Source organism: Humulus lupulus, chromosome 3, assembly GCF_963169125.1.
Source record: "Humulus lupulus chromosome 3, drHumLupu1.1, whole genome shotgun sequence".
NCBI lineage: Eukaryota > Viridiplantae > Streptophyta > Magnoliopsida > Rosales > Cannabaceae > Humulus > Humulus lupulus.
Window position 1 is genome coordinate 147,825,090 of NC_084795.1, and position 17,195 is coordinate 147,842,284.

At 32.2% G+C, this 17,195-nt stretch overlaps 2 protein-coding genes across 4 annotated transcripts; one reads left to right on the forward strand and one right to left on the reverse strand.

Moving 5' to 3' along the window:
- Nucleotides 1-3,961: 3,961 nt before the first annotated feature.
- LOC133823211 (ABSCISIC ACID-INSENSITIVE 5-like protein 2) lies at nucleotides 3,962-10,082 on the forward strand. 2 transcript variants are annotated; one of them, XM_062255855.1, is made up of 4 exons: nucleotides 3,962-4,210; nucleotides 4,904-5,806; nucleotides 5,896-5,967; nucleotides 7,766-8,259. In XM_062255855.1, the coding sequence occupies exons 2-4, from the start codon at nucleotides 4,961-4,963 to the stop codon at nucleotides 7,778-7,780; spliced, it is 933 nt and encodes a 310-aa protein (XP_062111839.1). In that variant the 5' UTR covers nucleotides 3,962-4,210; nucleotides 4,904-4,960; the 3' UTR covers nucleotides 7,781-8,259. The 2 variants fall into 2 exon arrangements, with proteins under 2 accessions (XP_062111839.1, XP_062111838.1); XM_062255854.1 differs by lacking the exon at nucleotides 7,766-8,259 and adding an exon at nucleotides 9,720-10,082 and having other exon boundaries at nucleotides 3,965-4,210.
- Nucleotides 10,083-10,441: 359 nt separating this feature from the next.
- Nucleotides 10,442-14,493, reverse strand: LOC133823212 (ubiquitin-conjugating enzyme E2 22). Of its 2 annotated transcripts, XM_062255857.1 has the most exons (8): nucleotides 14,308-14,469; nucleotides 13,285-13,337; nucleotides 12,739-12,830; nucleotides 12,300-12,444; nucleotides 12,143-12,220; nucleotides 11,825-11,937; nucleotides 11,609-11,712; nucleotides 10,442-11,026 (listed from the first exon to the last, which is right to left on the reverse strand). In XM_062255857.1, exons 3-8 carry the CDS (start codon nucleotides 12,739-12,741, stop codon nucleotides 10,663-10,665), a joined length of 807 nt encoding a protein of 268 aa, XP_062111841.1. In that variant the 5' UTR covers nucleotides 12,742-12,830; nucleotides 13,285-13,337; nucleotides 14,308-14,469; the 3' UTR covers nucleotides 10,442-10,662. The 2 variants fall into 2 exon arrangements, with proteins under 2 accessions (XP_062111841.1, XP_062111840.1); XM_062255856.1 differs by lacking the exon at nucleotides 13,285-13,337 and having other exon boundaries at nucleotides 14,308-14,493.
- Nucleotides 14,494-17,195: the final 2,702 nt, after the last annotated feature.

The window sequence follows — 17,195 nt, forward strand, 5'->3', positions numbered from 1 at the left end:
GTGATCCCTTGATCCCTCGCATCATCTCTGTCGCATCAATGATTGATAAATGAGTTTTAGACTCATTTATCTATGGGTTTTTTAGGAAAAATATTAGGTGTTTGTTTTGTTTTGTTCTATTTTACGTTTGTTTTTGTATGTTTTTCAAGTGTCGAAGGACTTAGGTGATTTAGGTGTGGAAACATGGTGGAAACATAGACAAAATGACAAAAAGTGGTGGAAAATGTGTTTCGGAGCACTTCCTGCGACCACAGGAAGTGTGTCTTGTGGCCGCAGCTTCAGAGGAGTTTTGCATTTCTAGAGCATTCTTGCGACCACAGGAATGGCATCCTGCGACCGCAGGATATGCCTGAAAAATAGAAAAACGCAGATTTTTAATTAAGGGCTTTTTAGTCATTTCAAGCTTAACAAAACACTAATTAGGTTAAATGACGATTAATTAGGGGGACGGAGGCACTTTGGAAGTTCTGGACAGAGGGAGACGATGGTTGAGAGTGGAGAACACCATTGGAGGATCCATTCTTGTGTTTTCATCATCTATCTTTAATTTTTTTCATGTTTGTAATTGAATTCTATGATTGCTAGAATGAATATTATGGGCTAATTTCTCCTTTAGGGCTATTATGTGAATCTTTTGGAAACCTTTTTTATGGATTAATGCAGAATTCATGTTCTTCTTCACCTATTTCAATTCCTTACAATCTGTGTTACTTGTGCAATTATTGATTGATCACCTCTAATTGTTATTTCATGAATCAAATTGAAATCTGAAAAGTGAAATTTGATATGCTTTGATTGTTTGGATGCAAACTCAATTTAGAACGAAAGTATCTAAGTTGTTTGCTTATTTTTCTGAGTTGCGTGTTTAATGCATTCTTCATGATTCAACTTTGCCATAGAAATATAGGAAGTTGTCATTTAGATTGAATTTTTAAATCTTAACCAGATTATGAATTATTTTTGCAACTTGTTCTTGAATAGGGAGAAGGGGATATAATTCTTGCATTAGGAAGTAAAAGGGTGGAAAATAGAGGATCATAATTGTCCTAATTTCATTTTTTCTGTTATTTTGTTAAAATTTTCATTGTGCTTTGTTAGTATTCCTTTTTGTTTGAAATCTCTGAAATTGTTTAATCAAATAGAATTAAAAAAATTGATTGATTGGTAATTGATAAATCAGTCCTTGAGGATGATACTTGGTTTTTACCATATTATTACAAATTGCGACTGTGTGCACTTGCATAGCTTAAAATTTTGCAACAATGATTAATATTTACATTTTATATTAAAGTGTGGTCTAATCATTAGGTAAAATGGATCATGGGCCGCATGGTCTAATTTAGGCGTATGATATCTGATCACGCACGTTTATATTGCGTATCCGATAATTCGAGATAAAACAAACACGTGATGTCTGTTCATGCACGTTTACATTGCGTAGTCAACGTTATAAAGACCTTGGGGTACGTCAGACCTCTGGCGTACCACGAGCTAGCGTACTGTAAGATCGTGCCAATGGATGTTGTATTCCACAAGTGATTCCAGACAGTATGTTGCCACAAACTCATCAGTTCATGCCATTTTGTCTAGGGAATCGTGCTAGACTTCCCCGAACAAAAGGTGGACACGTGGAACATCAATTATATTCTTTTGCTTGCCAGCTGAACCCGAGCTGTTTAAAAGGGTACGTGTTGATTTTCAGGGCGTACAATATATATGGGGGCACTCTTAATTGTTACTACCCATGGATGATTACTTTAATATTAACCATTAGATTAAGATCAATGATCCATATTTATAGTTGTTAATTAATATTTCTAAAAATAAATTTTGATTTTTAAATTTTTTTTGAAATACTACGTAATTACATGGTGATCACATTTTATTAAATTAAAGAATTAAAAAACTCTTATTTAAGCATTATATATGAAAATTCAAAATTAATATAGAAAAAATATATTTACCTGTTAGTGACTTACTATACCAAGTTACTATGCTGCCACATTATCATAATTGTTAGTATCCATTTATGGGTAATAACTATTAAGAAGTCTTCTATATATATAAATTCAAAAGACTACGAGAGATATGATATTTTATATGATACACTTATATACCATTCTCTCTTTTTTATTTAAAAAAAAATCCAAAATATACAACAATATCGATATTGTATAATATCAATTTTCGTCTGATATATATTCGGTAAGTCGACGATAAATTAAAAAATTATGTTTAACTACTGAAAATATTGGGACCTTCAATTTTCTGATTTTTCTGCGAAATGTCCGATAGTTATTGATTTTTAGTTCCTTGCTTGTAGATTGCTTTGAGACAATTTTTGCAGACTTAGAGCATCAGAATCACTTTGTGTAGACCCCCAAAAAGTTTCTTTCATCTTTTTCACTTAATAGTAACTATGATTCCGTAGAGTTTATCGTTACTTGTGAATTCATTCCATATATAACCTTTAAGCTTAATATAAATAATAAAATCAATTGTTAGCTTTTGGGATCGAACACATTTCTCAATACAACAAAAGCATAGTTTTCTCTACTAAGACTATAATTATATGTAAAATATATTCGTATGAAATACATTTAGTTACTTATATGAAAGACTAAAGATTCGTATACCTTCACAATTCAAAAATAGTATGTAAAATCAACTTAAGCATTAAAAAACACTCTTATACCATTGGTACAAAATCCAAATCTATAACTATATCTACTTCATTTTGGTCCAATCTTTGTAAATTTCAAATTCGTGGTTAACGAATTCATGATCAAATATAATATAATTTTTCATTAGATCACGTCCATTTGTTTAATACTTAAATAATACAAATTGAAACCAAAATTTGAAAAAACATACAAACAAAATTTTAGCAAGATCTCTACAGAATCTACTTCAATTATTATGTACTTCACGCATAACATAAATGACATAACCTCTCTAGAGAGAGAGAAAAAGCCGCATGCCATAACCATTAACTAGAAGATTTTTCGAAGAAAAAAAAACCGATTAACTAGAAAAGAAGTGAAGTAACCATTAAATATCTCCAGTTTTTACTTTTGCATTGGCCAAATTATTTCATAGATATCATTATGAAAATAAAAGATCTTTTCCAAGGAGGCTTGTACCAACAGTTTTAAGGCCTGTTTGAAAGTATTTGTATAATTATTAGGTGGTATAATTACTAAATACTAATTACATATTTTATTAATTACACTATTATTTTAAATACAAAACATGTTTAAATGATAAATAATAATTACTTATAAATTTTTAATATTATATTTAGCAAAATATTTAGTAATTATATAATAAAAAAAATTATACAATAAATATTATTTAAAATTGATAGTATTTAAGTAATTACATCCAATTCTCATAAAATTATGAGAATTGAATAGTGTAATTGAGACCTCTTATTTACTTTTAATTACATAATTACTATATAATTACATAGTCAGACAAACACATCAATTCAAGTAATTACTCTAAATTATACTCAATTTTAATTACAAAATAAATTTCCAAATACACTCTTTGTCTTTTTCTCTTGTAGTTTTATTAATTTCTCGAGATAAATAAAATTTCAAATTTGTCTTTTTGGTGAATATCAAATTTATTTCCAATTATGGAGAAAAAAAAGAAAAGGGAGAAATGATATTTATCTAGTAAAACCTGATATAAAAAATATGAGAAATAAAAGAAGATATTTGTCTAGTAAAATTAGAGGTGTACTATTATACCCTTTCTTAATATTAACGTCTGAAGGGTAAAAGTGTAAATTACAATAAAACAAAATAGGAGGTAGAAATAGTCATATTTACCCCTCCTCGTCAAGAGAATAATACAATCAAACATTCGTTATTTCCTTAAAGGGTATAACTATAATTTAATGGAAACTAAATCAAAGCTAAATATAAGTGTAAGTTTTTTACTCATTATTTCGTTTAAGGAGAGCTATTATAAAATGTTGGGAGTTACAAATTATACCTCTTTTGATTGTGTGTTATAAATATTAATTTATATACAATAGAAGAGAGTATGGAAGTTAAAGACTTTCATTTGAGTTATTCTTTTTGCTGACTTAGATATCGTTTTGGACATTTTCCAGTTTCTGGACAGTGTTTATGTCTTCTTCATGCATGTGACGATTTCATTTAAAGATTTCTCTTTCTTAGAGCTGCTTATAGTCTTGGTAAGTTTCTTCTCTTCCAACAATTTTATTTTCTCTCCTTTCATTTAATTTCCTTTTGGGTATTTTTTTTTTTGTTGTGTATTTTGATCTGGACCTATTTTTGTTCATCGTTGGTTTTTGTTTAAGCTAATAATTTTTGGGTAATTTTTTTAACAGATTTTAAAATCGTTTTATGGGCATATTTGGGTTTCTTTTTGAATGTCGATATCTTGTACATGCATGTAGTGATTTGAACATTTTTTTTCTCCTTCCTCTTTTCTCTGATCTTTTTTTTTTCTTTTTGAGTCTGATAAGTATGGGGGTGCAATATTTATTTGATTTGCTTTTGTGTTGATCTGGGTCATTTTGTTCATCGTTGCTCTGTCTATCCAAGCTAATATATATGTATATGAATTTGCGTTTTGAGGATTTTCTCTTAATTTTTGTTTGCCAACTCGGAAATCAGTTTCTGGGTTTTTTTTTTTTAAATGTTTGAGGGGTTTGGGAAAATGCTCATTTCTTCTACATGCATGTGATTGTTTGAGGAGATTTTTGCTTTGTAGGTTTCCTAAGTTTGTTCTTTGCAACATTTTGTTTTGTTTTAAATTTTTTGATGGGTTGCTAGTCTTAGATATCGTCTTTTGGGCAATTTTGGGTTAATGGTTAACATTGGGTTCAAATTGAGAGTTTGAATATTCTTATTTTCGGTTACAGGTTTTTGAAAGCTTGTTTCTGGAATGAATAAGATATAGTAGGGTTCATTGGTTGTGAATGAGAACTCAGACAATGGGGTCTCAAGGAGGCGCAGTCCAAGACCCCAAGTTGCAGTCTTTGACTAGGCAAGGCTCCTTGTACAACCTCACCCTTGATGAGGTCCAGAACCAGCTTGGGGATTTAGGAAAACCATTAGGTAGCATGAACCTTGATGAGCTTCTGAAGAGTGTGTGGTCTGCAGAAGCTAATCAGGCCGCCGCTGGAATGGTTGTTGATAATTCAAGCGCTCAGGTCAGCCAGGGTGCCTCCGCATCATCTTTGCCTCGGCAAGGGAGCCTTACATTGTTCACTGATCTTAGCAAAAAGACTGTTGATGAGGTTTGGAAGGATATTCAACAGAAAAAGAGCGTCGACCATGAAAGGAAAGCTCAGGATCGGCAGCCCACTCTTGGCGAGATGACCCTTGAGGATTTCTTGGTGAAAGCTGGAGTGGTTGCCAAATCTCCTTCGTCCCAGAAGGGTGTTGGTCCTGTTTTAGGAGTTGATGCTATTGCCCCTCCACAGCATGATATTTCACAACATATCCAATGGATGCAGTATCAACTCCCTCCGGTGCAGCAGTCACAGCGCCAGCATCAACTAAATTCAATGGCTGTTTTTATGCAAGGCCATGTGGTTCAGCAACCTCTTCCAGAAAGTGGGAATCCTATGTTGGAAGCAGCATATTCTGAAAACCAAATGATAATGTCCCCATCCTCTTTGATGGGTGCTCTCTCAGATACCCAGACTCCAGGACGAAAAAGAGTTGCCCCTGAAGACGTGGTTGAGAAAACTGTTGAGAGAAGACAGAAGAGAATGATTAAAAACAGGGAATCCGCAGCCCGGTCACGAGCAAGGAGACAGGTGAGATTTTGGTTTCTATTATTGATTTTGCTAGTTTCAATTTTGATTTCTCTATCTTTGTTTAAACATCCTTTTATGTTGTTGGTCAGGCATATACACATGAACTGGAAAACAAAGTCTCGCGACTAGAAGAAGAGAATGAAAAGCTGAGAAGACAGAAGGTTCGCACTGCTTCTCATTTGAATTTACTTTGTTTTGGTGTTTTGTCTGCGTCATTGCCATCTTTTCATGCTATCTTGGTATTAAAATTGATCTCTTGGCTACAAATGAAAACATTTGCAAATAACATGGTGTAAACTTTGACTCTGCAATTGAAATTTGGACCACTGTGCTTGGTGCTACTTCTAGTATTATGGAAGACATTGGTTCCTTCTATTGATTTATCTATTGTCTGCAGGAATGATGTGGTTTTATTATTGCTGCTTTTAATTAAGATGTACCAATAAGGGAATCAATTATGCTAAATAGTAAAAACCTATTTGCAGTTCTGTTTTTTCAATTACAAACTGGAACCATCACCATTGGAAAAACTACATTTTGATGCAATAGCCCTGATTTTCTTAAGTGCTGATCAACAATGCTTTGGCATCCCTGGACTGATAATATAAGTATTGATTTCTCTGTACCTGCTGGCTGTCGATATTGTTTCATTTTCTTTGGCAATCTAAATTTGCATTAGATATTTCCTATTGATGCTTAAGATCTTTACCTTTAAAAGATAAAGGGCTAAGATGAAGCAGCACTGCTTCATTAATTTTTTTCTTACCATATGTTCTTATAATTGTTACAAGTTTCATCTTAGTTAGTAGTAGCAAGTAAGTTATTTGATATGAATTTAAATCAATTGATAGCTGTACTTACCATTTTTTAGCAAAGATCAAATTCTAGTAACTTGGTACAGACTTGAAGGAAGATATTTATGCCCAGTATGGCATGCAATGTGCGTGATGTTGTAAAGACGCTATTAAATGTTTTCATGACAAGATTACATTTTTTAGGGATCAGAATCTAAAACTTTTCTTTAAAATAATAAGAGAGTAAGAAGTATTTTGCTTTGCTTCTGAGGAAATTTTTATTTATTTTTCCTTATGCTGTGGCCTGTGGCTACATCAGACAAACATTTTCTTCTCTTTCCCCCCCTTTCCAGAGAACCATCTAAGTTTGAGTTTTGGAGGATATTACATCAGAGTATGGGCTAAACTACAGCATGATCTAACTGTTCAGAACTGCTTCATATAATTACTCGACCTGCTAACTATGATTTTCGTAGTTCTGGAGTTTAAAGCTTTACTTAATTTTGGCTGGCTTGCAATGTGCTTTCTGGATTTATAAATGTAATGAAGATGTATTTATTTTTGTTAGCTTAAGAAGATCTCAAGATAAAACAATTATTCCGTATTACAAACACATTGATTTTTCGTACCAGGATAATCAAGAAAAGCCATTGTTTTTGTTGTTACTACTTCCCTTGTTCCCTTGTAGCCTTTAAATTGTCATTTCTAACTCTTGAGCTGGAAGTCAAAACTTTGTGAAAAATGTCCTATAGTCACCTGGAATGATAATGATGACTGATACCGAGCAAAGAATGTTATAAAACCTTCTATAACACTCATGTTATAGACATTAAAATAAGGACTAAATTATAGGAGATAATTATCAAAATATTATCTTTAGCTCCATGAATTTCCTTCTATCGTGTTTCCTTTCCTTTTTTGATAGTTTGGTTCGTTGAACTGGACTTTAGTATTTCTCATCCTTTGATGAGGATGGAAATTTTGAGATATTTCTGAAAAATGAGCATTGATATCAAATGTCATGGCTGCTGATGATGAAACTAAGGGGGAATATATTAGTTTTCCTTTGTAAAATTAATTTTTAGTATCAAGTATTTGGTTATATCACATTATTTTGGTCACAATCAGTTTGTCCCAGTTAGTGATTTGATCTGAGTTTTGTCAGGTCAGATGCTGGTGAAGCGTTTGACCAATCAACAATTTCCATTCCCATGAGTCTCACAGAAATAGATGGCTGATATGGGACCCCACTGTGAGACCAGCAAAAATAGACGGCTGTGATGTAACATTGATGACGTCATACTGTTTACTAGCGTAGCTCGAATGTAAGAGCTGAAAAATGCTTACAGATTTACCCTTGGCATGTTTGACATGTATCAATATGAATAATCCCACATACCCGCCGCCTAAAGCCACCCAAAACCTACCCTTTTAAGTTTTAGGAAAAGGCAGCAAAAGTAGAATCTTTTCTTTTTTGAAATGTATGGTGCTAATTGAAATCTTATGGCTTACAAATTTAATCTTTGGCATTATTATCATGTGTTCAATTTGCAGTCCCAATTATAGCTCCAGAAAACAGTTTATTATTTTTAATGGTGAGACTGTGTGGCCATACTTGTATCCTGTGAAAATTATGATTATGATTATTACTTTCTGATAGTTATTACCTATATTGATTTTCTAGCAGTAATTTTCTATTGACTTCTAATAGTTATTTTCTATTGACTTGTTAATGTAACTTTAACAAGTATAGTTGTTAATAAATGATTAAAATAGGTTACATTTAGCTTTATATGATAAAAAAATTTGCCGTCAAGTCACTGTATCGATGGAAGTAATTGGTAATGTACTAGTAAATCGTAATAAGAGTATAAATTCTAGTTTGATTGATGCATTATCAATTCCTTTATTATTTCCTTGAGTTTCAATAGTTATTTCATGTTTGAGGATAAGGTTGTATCATTTTCATTTGCATTTTTTTTATCTGGGCTGGGCTAACAATATTTCTGTCCATCAAAACCTTTTTCTTGGTATGTGAATTATGTTATGTGCTGTGTTGTCCTTTCGAATTTAGTATGATGAATCTAAAATCTGAGTTGATTCTTTTCATGAATTACCTACTTTTCCCTTGGTTTTAGAAATTGCTAGAATTTGATTAGCCATCGTTTCCATTTTATTAATTTTCCAACTTTTCTTATTAAAATGAAATTCTCAAGTGATCTGTAGAATGTAACAAAGGTCGTGTGAAATTTGTTACTCGACCCCTCATGTTACTAATGATGACCATTTTCAGTTCCTCTTGTAGGTCTTCTAGATTGGTTGTGTTATTTTAAAATGGCCATGAGTGGTAATTGTGTATGGTAAACTTTACAATGCATTCTTGATTGAGAAAATTGTGATATTTTGCTACACAAAACTAGAGGCTAGTGCTGCTCAGTGACAGTTAATGTTCTAGTGCCCCTTGAATTGGAACCACTATATTTATTCTCTTTCCTTTACCCAAAGTTTTTTTCTTTTATTATTATTTTCTTCTGCGCTTATAGTATGGAACTAGATATCTCTTACTTTCTTCCATGCATACGTTCTCTATTATAAAAAAAAAATTAAAAATCTTCAATAGAAGACTCTTGCCAGTTTGGTGAGATGCTGTATGAACTGGAAAAATACCAGTATCTGCAACTTTTGAGGCTTGAAGTATATACTTAAAAAATATCTTTGTGATATCATAGCTATACTTATCTAAAGAAAGTAGATTCATATTGTTTTAGCTTATGTTGATAGTTTCCAGTTCTCCAAAATTTCTCCAATAAAGTTGAAAGATATCTGTGTGATGTTTCCTTTGAACTGTACCAGCTTATTAGCTTCATATAACTTCTATTTCTCCATAAAGCAAAAGAGCTTTCATTATATTCCCATCTGAGTAATGATTAGCATTATTAGATATCTATGGTAATATGTATTGCTGTTGAATCTTTATATTTGCTTTGCCTTGGATACTGACAGATCTGAGACTAGAATACTGAGTGTAGACCATGTTTGTTTTCACTGTCATAAATCCATCCATGAATTATTTTTCTTTTCAAACTAACCCTCTTCATAAATTGGCCTTGTTTTTTCAGGAGATAGAGAAGATGTTGCCAAGTGCACCATCTCCAGAGCCAAAGAACCAGCTTCGCAGAACAAGCTCAGCTCCATTCTGACCTCTTTTCTATTTTCTTTTTTGCATAAAAAATGTACTGTTTATGTATTGTGTGGTAACTTCACTAATATTAACTGCCTGAACTAGTTTGAGGAGGCTTTTCTTCTTAATTTTCCTTTTTATTAATTATTTTTCTTTTTGGGGGAAGGGTGATTGTGGTGGGGGGTGGTGAGGACTGTATTTGGAACTTCTCTTAACAGAGGTTTGTTGATATGTCCAAGTTGCTGAGTTGATCTCGGTCTCTCTCGCCTCCGAGATTTTTATGCTCACCTTTTTTGCTTTCTATACTTTTAAATACAACAGCCAATTTATGAATTAAAAAATGTAGAAATGTTGTCATATCGACGCATAATGAGAATAATGCGCCCCTGATTTATCTTTCTTCAAATTTTGTATTAGAAGGTTCCCACCTTTTTCTTTTGTTTTTACTCTTTAATATTGAAAAGGGCCTTTCCACTTTTTACTTTTGGCCCTTGTGCTAAATATGCCATGTCCCTTCTGCTCCACTAATGAAAACGGCCTTATTCCCCCATCTTTTCCGCCTTTTGCATTTCTCTCAACTAATGAAAACGCTACCCATTCAGAGTACTCAATTTATAACCGTTAGTAGAACATAATTACGACTCAGTTAAGAGGCAAATGTCAGCACAAGACTTTCCCAGTTTCTTATTAGGGGCAAAAATATGTTTCAACACTGAGAAGAAGCTGGTAAATTCTTTGATCCGTAATTTTCCCCAAAATGGAAATATCCCTTACAGCAGCAGCAGCATATCATACATTTTCATACCCTCCCCACTCTTTCAACAGTGAATTTTTCTGCCCCCTCCAAAATGAGCCACAAACACATCTCAGGAGAAATAACCTTATAATCTTTTTAAACTTTTCTTCCTTGCATCTATTTTCTTCTTTTCAGCCTGGGCTTTAGACAATGCACCTTCCTTTTTCTGGGTAATAACTGGAGCAGCAGCTGTAGTAGACCCACCAACTCCTGTCTCCGCTAGGGGAACAGTGGTGGTGGCCTGATCCAAACCAGTTGCTCTGGCAGCCGTTGTAGTTGTAGAAGAGGCCAGTGGGGATGGCAATGGCGCAGCATTAGCTGTTGTAGTTTTCTGGTCCGCATTAAGCATTGACGCATTTGTTTGGTCAACGTTAAGTGCGGTTGTGGACTCCGAAATAGCTCCCGTTTTAAACTTGGGTTTTGGCTTAGCATGAATTCCAGTATAAAGCCTGGGCAGTTGCAGAGAGACAAATGATGTTAAGACAGATTTAAACAATCTTAGACTCGCAAAGTTTCAGCCCATGCCTCTTTCTCAAGATTGTCCTAAACTCATAGGTCCCAGAATAAATTGGACTTGGACATTCTATCACAAAGACATATTACAAGGCTTCTTTCTCAAGGTTGTCCTAAACTCATATAAGGTCCCACAACAAATTGGACTAAGACTTGGGTTGTGGACTCCGAAATAGCTCCTGTTTTAAACTTGGGTTTTGGCTTAGCATGAATTCCACTATAAAGCCTGGGCAGTTGCAGAGAGACAAATGATGTTAAGACAGATTTAAACAATCTTAGACTTGCAAAGTTTCAGCCCAAGGTCCCAGAATAAATTGGACTTGGACATTCTATCACAATGACATATTACAAGGCTTCTTTCTCAAGGTTGTTCTAAACTCATATAAGGTACCACAACAAATTGGACTAAGACATTCTATCATTCTATCACTGCAACATATTATAAGGCAGAAGAAAGGCAGGATATCACTATAGCATATTACAAGGCAGATAGAAAGGCAGGCATATAAGTAACTTACCTAGCAAGTCTGGCATACTCGTCATAATTTTCAAGAAGCATCTTCCCAGCCTGCTCATTCAATGCTGATTCCGGAAAAGGCTCAATCAACAAACATCTAACTACCTGTTGTCAAAAAGCTCATGTATCAGGATATTAGAGTTAATAAAACATCCCAAGCATTTTCTGAGACACTCCTCAAATGAACAGGAATGCAAGATCTGTCAAAAGAACTCACAATAAGAACATGTCGCAATCCAAGGCTTGGATTCCAATCTTTCTTCAGTGTGTTCACACAAATCTCACCATTATTTGCAATGTTTGGGTGGAAAATCTTTGTTAGAAAGTAACCTAGAAAGTGTTGTAATACACAAAAAGATTGAAGCAAGAGAATTACAAAAAAAACTCTCAATCACAATTTAAAAAAAAATACGAAAAGGTACAGCTGGTAAAAGATGATGAAAACAAATGGTATTCAGAATCTCTTACGTTCATACTTATTTACAGGAAACAACACTTTCTTGGTGCTGGCTAGTCATGTCATGTTAATGCATACCTTTGGGAGGAGAATGTGGAAAGTCATGAGATAACACCAACTTCATTCGGAAAACACCGTTCTCGTATGGAGTTCCAGCTGCAAGGTAAAGAGTATTGACTCAGAATACTCGTATATATTCTAAAGAATGGTTCAAGTTTTAGACAGAACTACATGCCTGGGCCTTCAATGTCAGCAAATATAGTTGAAAAATCATCATCATTCACCCCAACTTTAATACCCTCAGGAGGGGACTCGTCAAGATTTTTCAATTCCTTTGCAAGTTGCCTAATTACATTTGGGGGAAGATTTTCATTGGTAGCCTGAAACCATGGCACAAAGATTAAAAACAACAAATAAAAATTTAGTAGGCGGAGAAACATTCACCTAGCTCAAAAGCATATCAAAATCCGTTTGTCAAATGTGAAGATACAAGCTCAATATACACTAGCAGATTTAATTCTTATTCCATAGCAAAACCCACAACCTTCATTCACAATATGCAATCATAATTCAAAGGCCATACATACCAGTGTCTTATATTGTACTCATGCAATAACTGCATATCATGGCTTGTATATCCAATTATTAGAAAAAAATAAAAAGAAGATAATTACCATAACCACAGGAACAATGAAATCCTTATGCAAGCACCGGCTGCTGAATTGATTCAGCAATATTTAATTTTGAGCCACTAATGTCAACTTCGCTGTACAAAATCAAGAAAAATCAAAGCTGTCATCAGTTAAATCAAAAACCACGATAGTGACACCCCAGCTTCATTATTCGCTCTTCCAAAAATGAACAAAATAAAAATGAAAAAAAAAAAAAAATCTTAAATAAACAACTAATAAATAGCAGGAAGGTAAACAGCTAAATGAATCTTAAATAATGTTTTGATTTTAAAACATACAATAAATTGTTAACATTTTGTAATTCAACTAATCAACATTGGGAAAGAGCTGCTAGAGAGCAAGACACGTTAATTTGCTATATGGGAAATTGAATAGTAGTAGACTGGAAGTTAGCATTGAAAACTGTGTAGAACAAAGTTTAATTTTGTAATGGAACTCAATTAAGGAAATGGTGCTATCTATTTGTGGGACTGATGACTCGTATGTATCTCCAATTCATTCAACTCAATCATAAATCTACCAAAATACCAGCATTCACACTGTTCAAACGATCTCTGGCAAGGCCTTGTCTCTCCCTAATTCTACAAGAAGATATAACAGCTAATCACATATAAAATTAACATCTCTACACTATCATGTGAAAAAATGTAATTGAACAAAACAATATGGGTTATTTATATGGAAAAACAATATTAGTACAGCAGGAATGCGATTAAAAAAAAATTAATCACGCGGGGGTGGAAAAAGCTTCAGATGTCTAAAGCAAGTAAAAGACAAGTATCTAAACCTAGGCAGAAGGACAAGATTCAGGCCTAAGCACTGAATGCTAAAACAACAAAGGTTATAAAGGTTATAAAACCTAGGTGAACATACAGAACAGAGAGAGAGAGAGAAGAGAGAGAGAGCAAACGAAATAAAAAGCACAAGGCTTCAGATACACAAGCTAAATCAACAATACTTCGAAAGGGTAAAAACTTAAAAAGGATCCAACTACCAGCTTTCTAGGTCTATTTTAGGGGGTTAATCACAGCCCCAAATTAAGACCATAAGACATCAACAAGAACAAAATAACCCTCACATCTTCTTACTACTATTCGTTGTGCAAAACACGAAGCAAAAGACTCATCTCTGTGACTCTACCATGATTATGCAAAGGTTTAAAAAGAAACTTATGTCTAAAAATCGAAGCTTCCGCTTTGAGAACAAAATTCTTCCAACCCCACCACCGCCCAATTAAAATGAAGAAAAGACAAAAATGCCTCTAAAGCAGGAAATGTACCTAAGAAGTACATAAACCCATCTCAGATCAAAGCCGATGAAAACCCCTAAAAGCCCAAGAATCCCACATTCCCATTTCATCAAAAAAGAATCAGAGATTTCCATTATACATCCTTATTCAACTATACCCAAAACTCTAAACTTGAAGAACAATTAAATCGCCCGCAATAATTGATTCAAGCCCAACCAGATAATACAAACACATTCATGGCCGACCCCGAACAAAAACTAACCCAGAAATCGAAATTATTGAATACCAATATGAAAACTCACCTTAGCCGATTCGAAGAGAGAAAGATTTATTAGAAACGACAGAGAAGAGAGTTGGGGATTTTGAGAGATGTCGATGATGAGAGAGAGAGTCTGTATTGTGTTCGTGATGAACCGATCTCTACTTGAAATGATTGAATGGTTGATTTGAAGAAAGATAAATTATTTATTTATTTAATTTTGTTATAATAAAAAAATTGAATATTTAAAAAAGAAAAGTCTGTAAACGATACATTTAATTAAATAAATAATAATAGAGGTGGAACTACGTGTCGGAGTCAGCATATATAGTCGTTGGACTCTTCCAAAGTAAGCTTATCCCACGCGCACTCTATAAGTGTTTAGTGCGTGTCAGTGCAAAAACGAAGAGGAGCGTTTCAGTTCTAGATGGATTGGAAAGTAGTTGATTAATGTCTAAGATTACTTTTCCGACACTTGTCATATGATAAGATGACGATGAACATAGTTGAGCATATTTAAATAAAAAAGATTTGTCCCAAAAAAAAAAAAATCACTGTGTACTGTCGCTTATTCCCTTTCCTTTTCAATATTTTTCTAAATAAATACTCTAATGCTCTGTCGATGATAAATTTAAACAACTTTTATATGTAAGAACAAAACAATCATCCATTTTAAAAAAAAAAACAATCAGAAAATTTAAGCGCGTGGATTCACGAACTTGTGTTTGCTGTTTATTTATTTATAAATTAAATTATTAAATAAGAAAGGTGAGATTTGAAATATTGAAAGGAGCTGGGTTGGGCCAGAAGAGGTGGTGAGTAGTGACCGTTGGGAGGTCGTCTTCCCAATTAGCCGTTAGCGGTGCCAGCTGCGAATCTGCCTATGTTCGGTCCGGACCCAACATATTCTCCCTCTTAAAAAGATATGTATTGTTTATATGCCAATTATTTTTGTTATGAATGAATCTCTAATTATCATTTCAAGATTTTTGTAATATATTTGTTAAATTTTAATATATTCTAAGATTAGTATGAAAAAGTTCCTCTATTTAATCGTGGCAAGCATCGGTCTCCTAAACTAAAATTTGATTAAAATAATAAATATATCTCTTTTATATAATAAGTGTATTAATAACATAAATTTTTTATTTGAACGGTTTTTTATTTTTTTAAATGTTAACTTTAACAGAATATTCTCATATTTAATATAATATTTTTATATTTAATAGTAGTTTGTAAATACTTAAATAAAATAATTAATTAAAATAAGATATTTTTGAGATATTTTACAATGATAATTGTTATCCAAAAAACAAGCATGGATGACATGGCAAACATTTAGTACACGTGGCTAACATCTGACAGAATTCATGCTCGACTATCGACCAGGAAGACATCTAGTGTCACAACGTTCGATCTCATCATACGACCAGCCTGGTCGTACGCATGCTATACGCGGAGAAGATCTTATGCAGTTATGATAGTATCTGAAATTATCTCTCATGATTTCATGAGTATCCGATTATTTAGGAAATCATATCTGTAACAAATTAATGTAAATCCTCTTTGAGCCTATAAATAGAGAAGGAGGGCTCAAGGGAAAGGGGCTTCGGCTTCTTCTTTCTTGCTTTCTGATCACTAGAGATTAGAGTTATCCTATTTGATATATTGTATTGTTCTTCAGAGGTTGGTGAAACTCATTGAACCCTAGTTCTTTGATCACTCCTTTGAATCCTATATCAATAACAATTCAAGTGGACGTAGGTTATTACCAGATTCTGAGGCCGAACCACTATAAACCCTTGTGTTCTTTATCATTTCGTCATCACATTCTTTCCAACGTGTTTGTCCACATCAAGCAAATTTGACTCCGTGTCAGTTGGCCAAAATCAGGGTCAACAATAATTATTTAAAAATAATAAATAATTAAAAAATTAAAATATGATATTTTTTTATATATTTTATAATAATAGTTATTTAAAAATAATAAATAATTAAATAAATTAAAATATGATGTTTTTTAGATATTTTACAATGATAATTATTTAAAAATAACAAAATCATATGTTTTATAAGTTAAATAAAATTTAATTAAACTTAAACTTAAACTCACTTATTATAATAATAATATAATTTACTGTCAATTAGCAACAAATTTTCTTTTTTTTTAAAACTAGCAAGAAACTTAAATTTAAAATACACGTATAATATTTAATATTACATTAAACATATAATATATAATATCTTGTTGTCACTTCCAAATTTAAAAACTAGAACAAACATAAACTTAAACAAAAATAAATAAATTATTTAATTAAAATAGAATATTTATTTAAAATTTATATGACATTAATATAAATTTAATAAAAATAATTAATAAATTATACACACAAAACTAAGCAAACGTGCATAATGCACGTTGCTTGTATCTAGTATATATATATATATAAAGAAGAGTAAATAAATAATATAGTACTCTAAAAACTCTTCAAATCATTTTATTTATTTTTTCTTTTAATCTAATTTTTTTATTCATTTTATAAGTTATAATATCGATAAATCTTCAAATAGAATATGTAGCATCATTAATAGAAATATTTTCCACCATCTCTAATCGTGTGGAAACTATTGTGAATTATAATATATTTATATTTTATTTAATTACTATTATTATTTAAAATGAATAAAATAAGAAAAAATAATAAATTTAATATTACCATCTTATTTTTATATGCTTATTTGTGGTTAATTAATTTACTATTATTATTTTAAATTTAAATAAGATATTAATTTTTTTTTATTTAAAATAATATGTCGATATCTATTTTTGTAGACTTTTTTTAAAAAATTAAATATATTTTTATTTTTGTATATGAATATAATTTTAAATTTAAATAATTATTTTTAAATTAATTAAATATTATTCTCGAT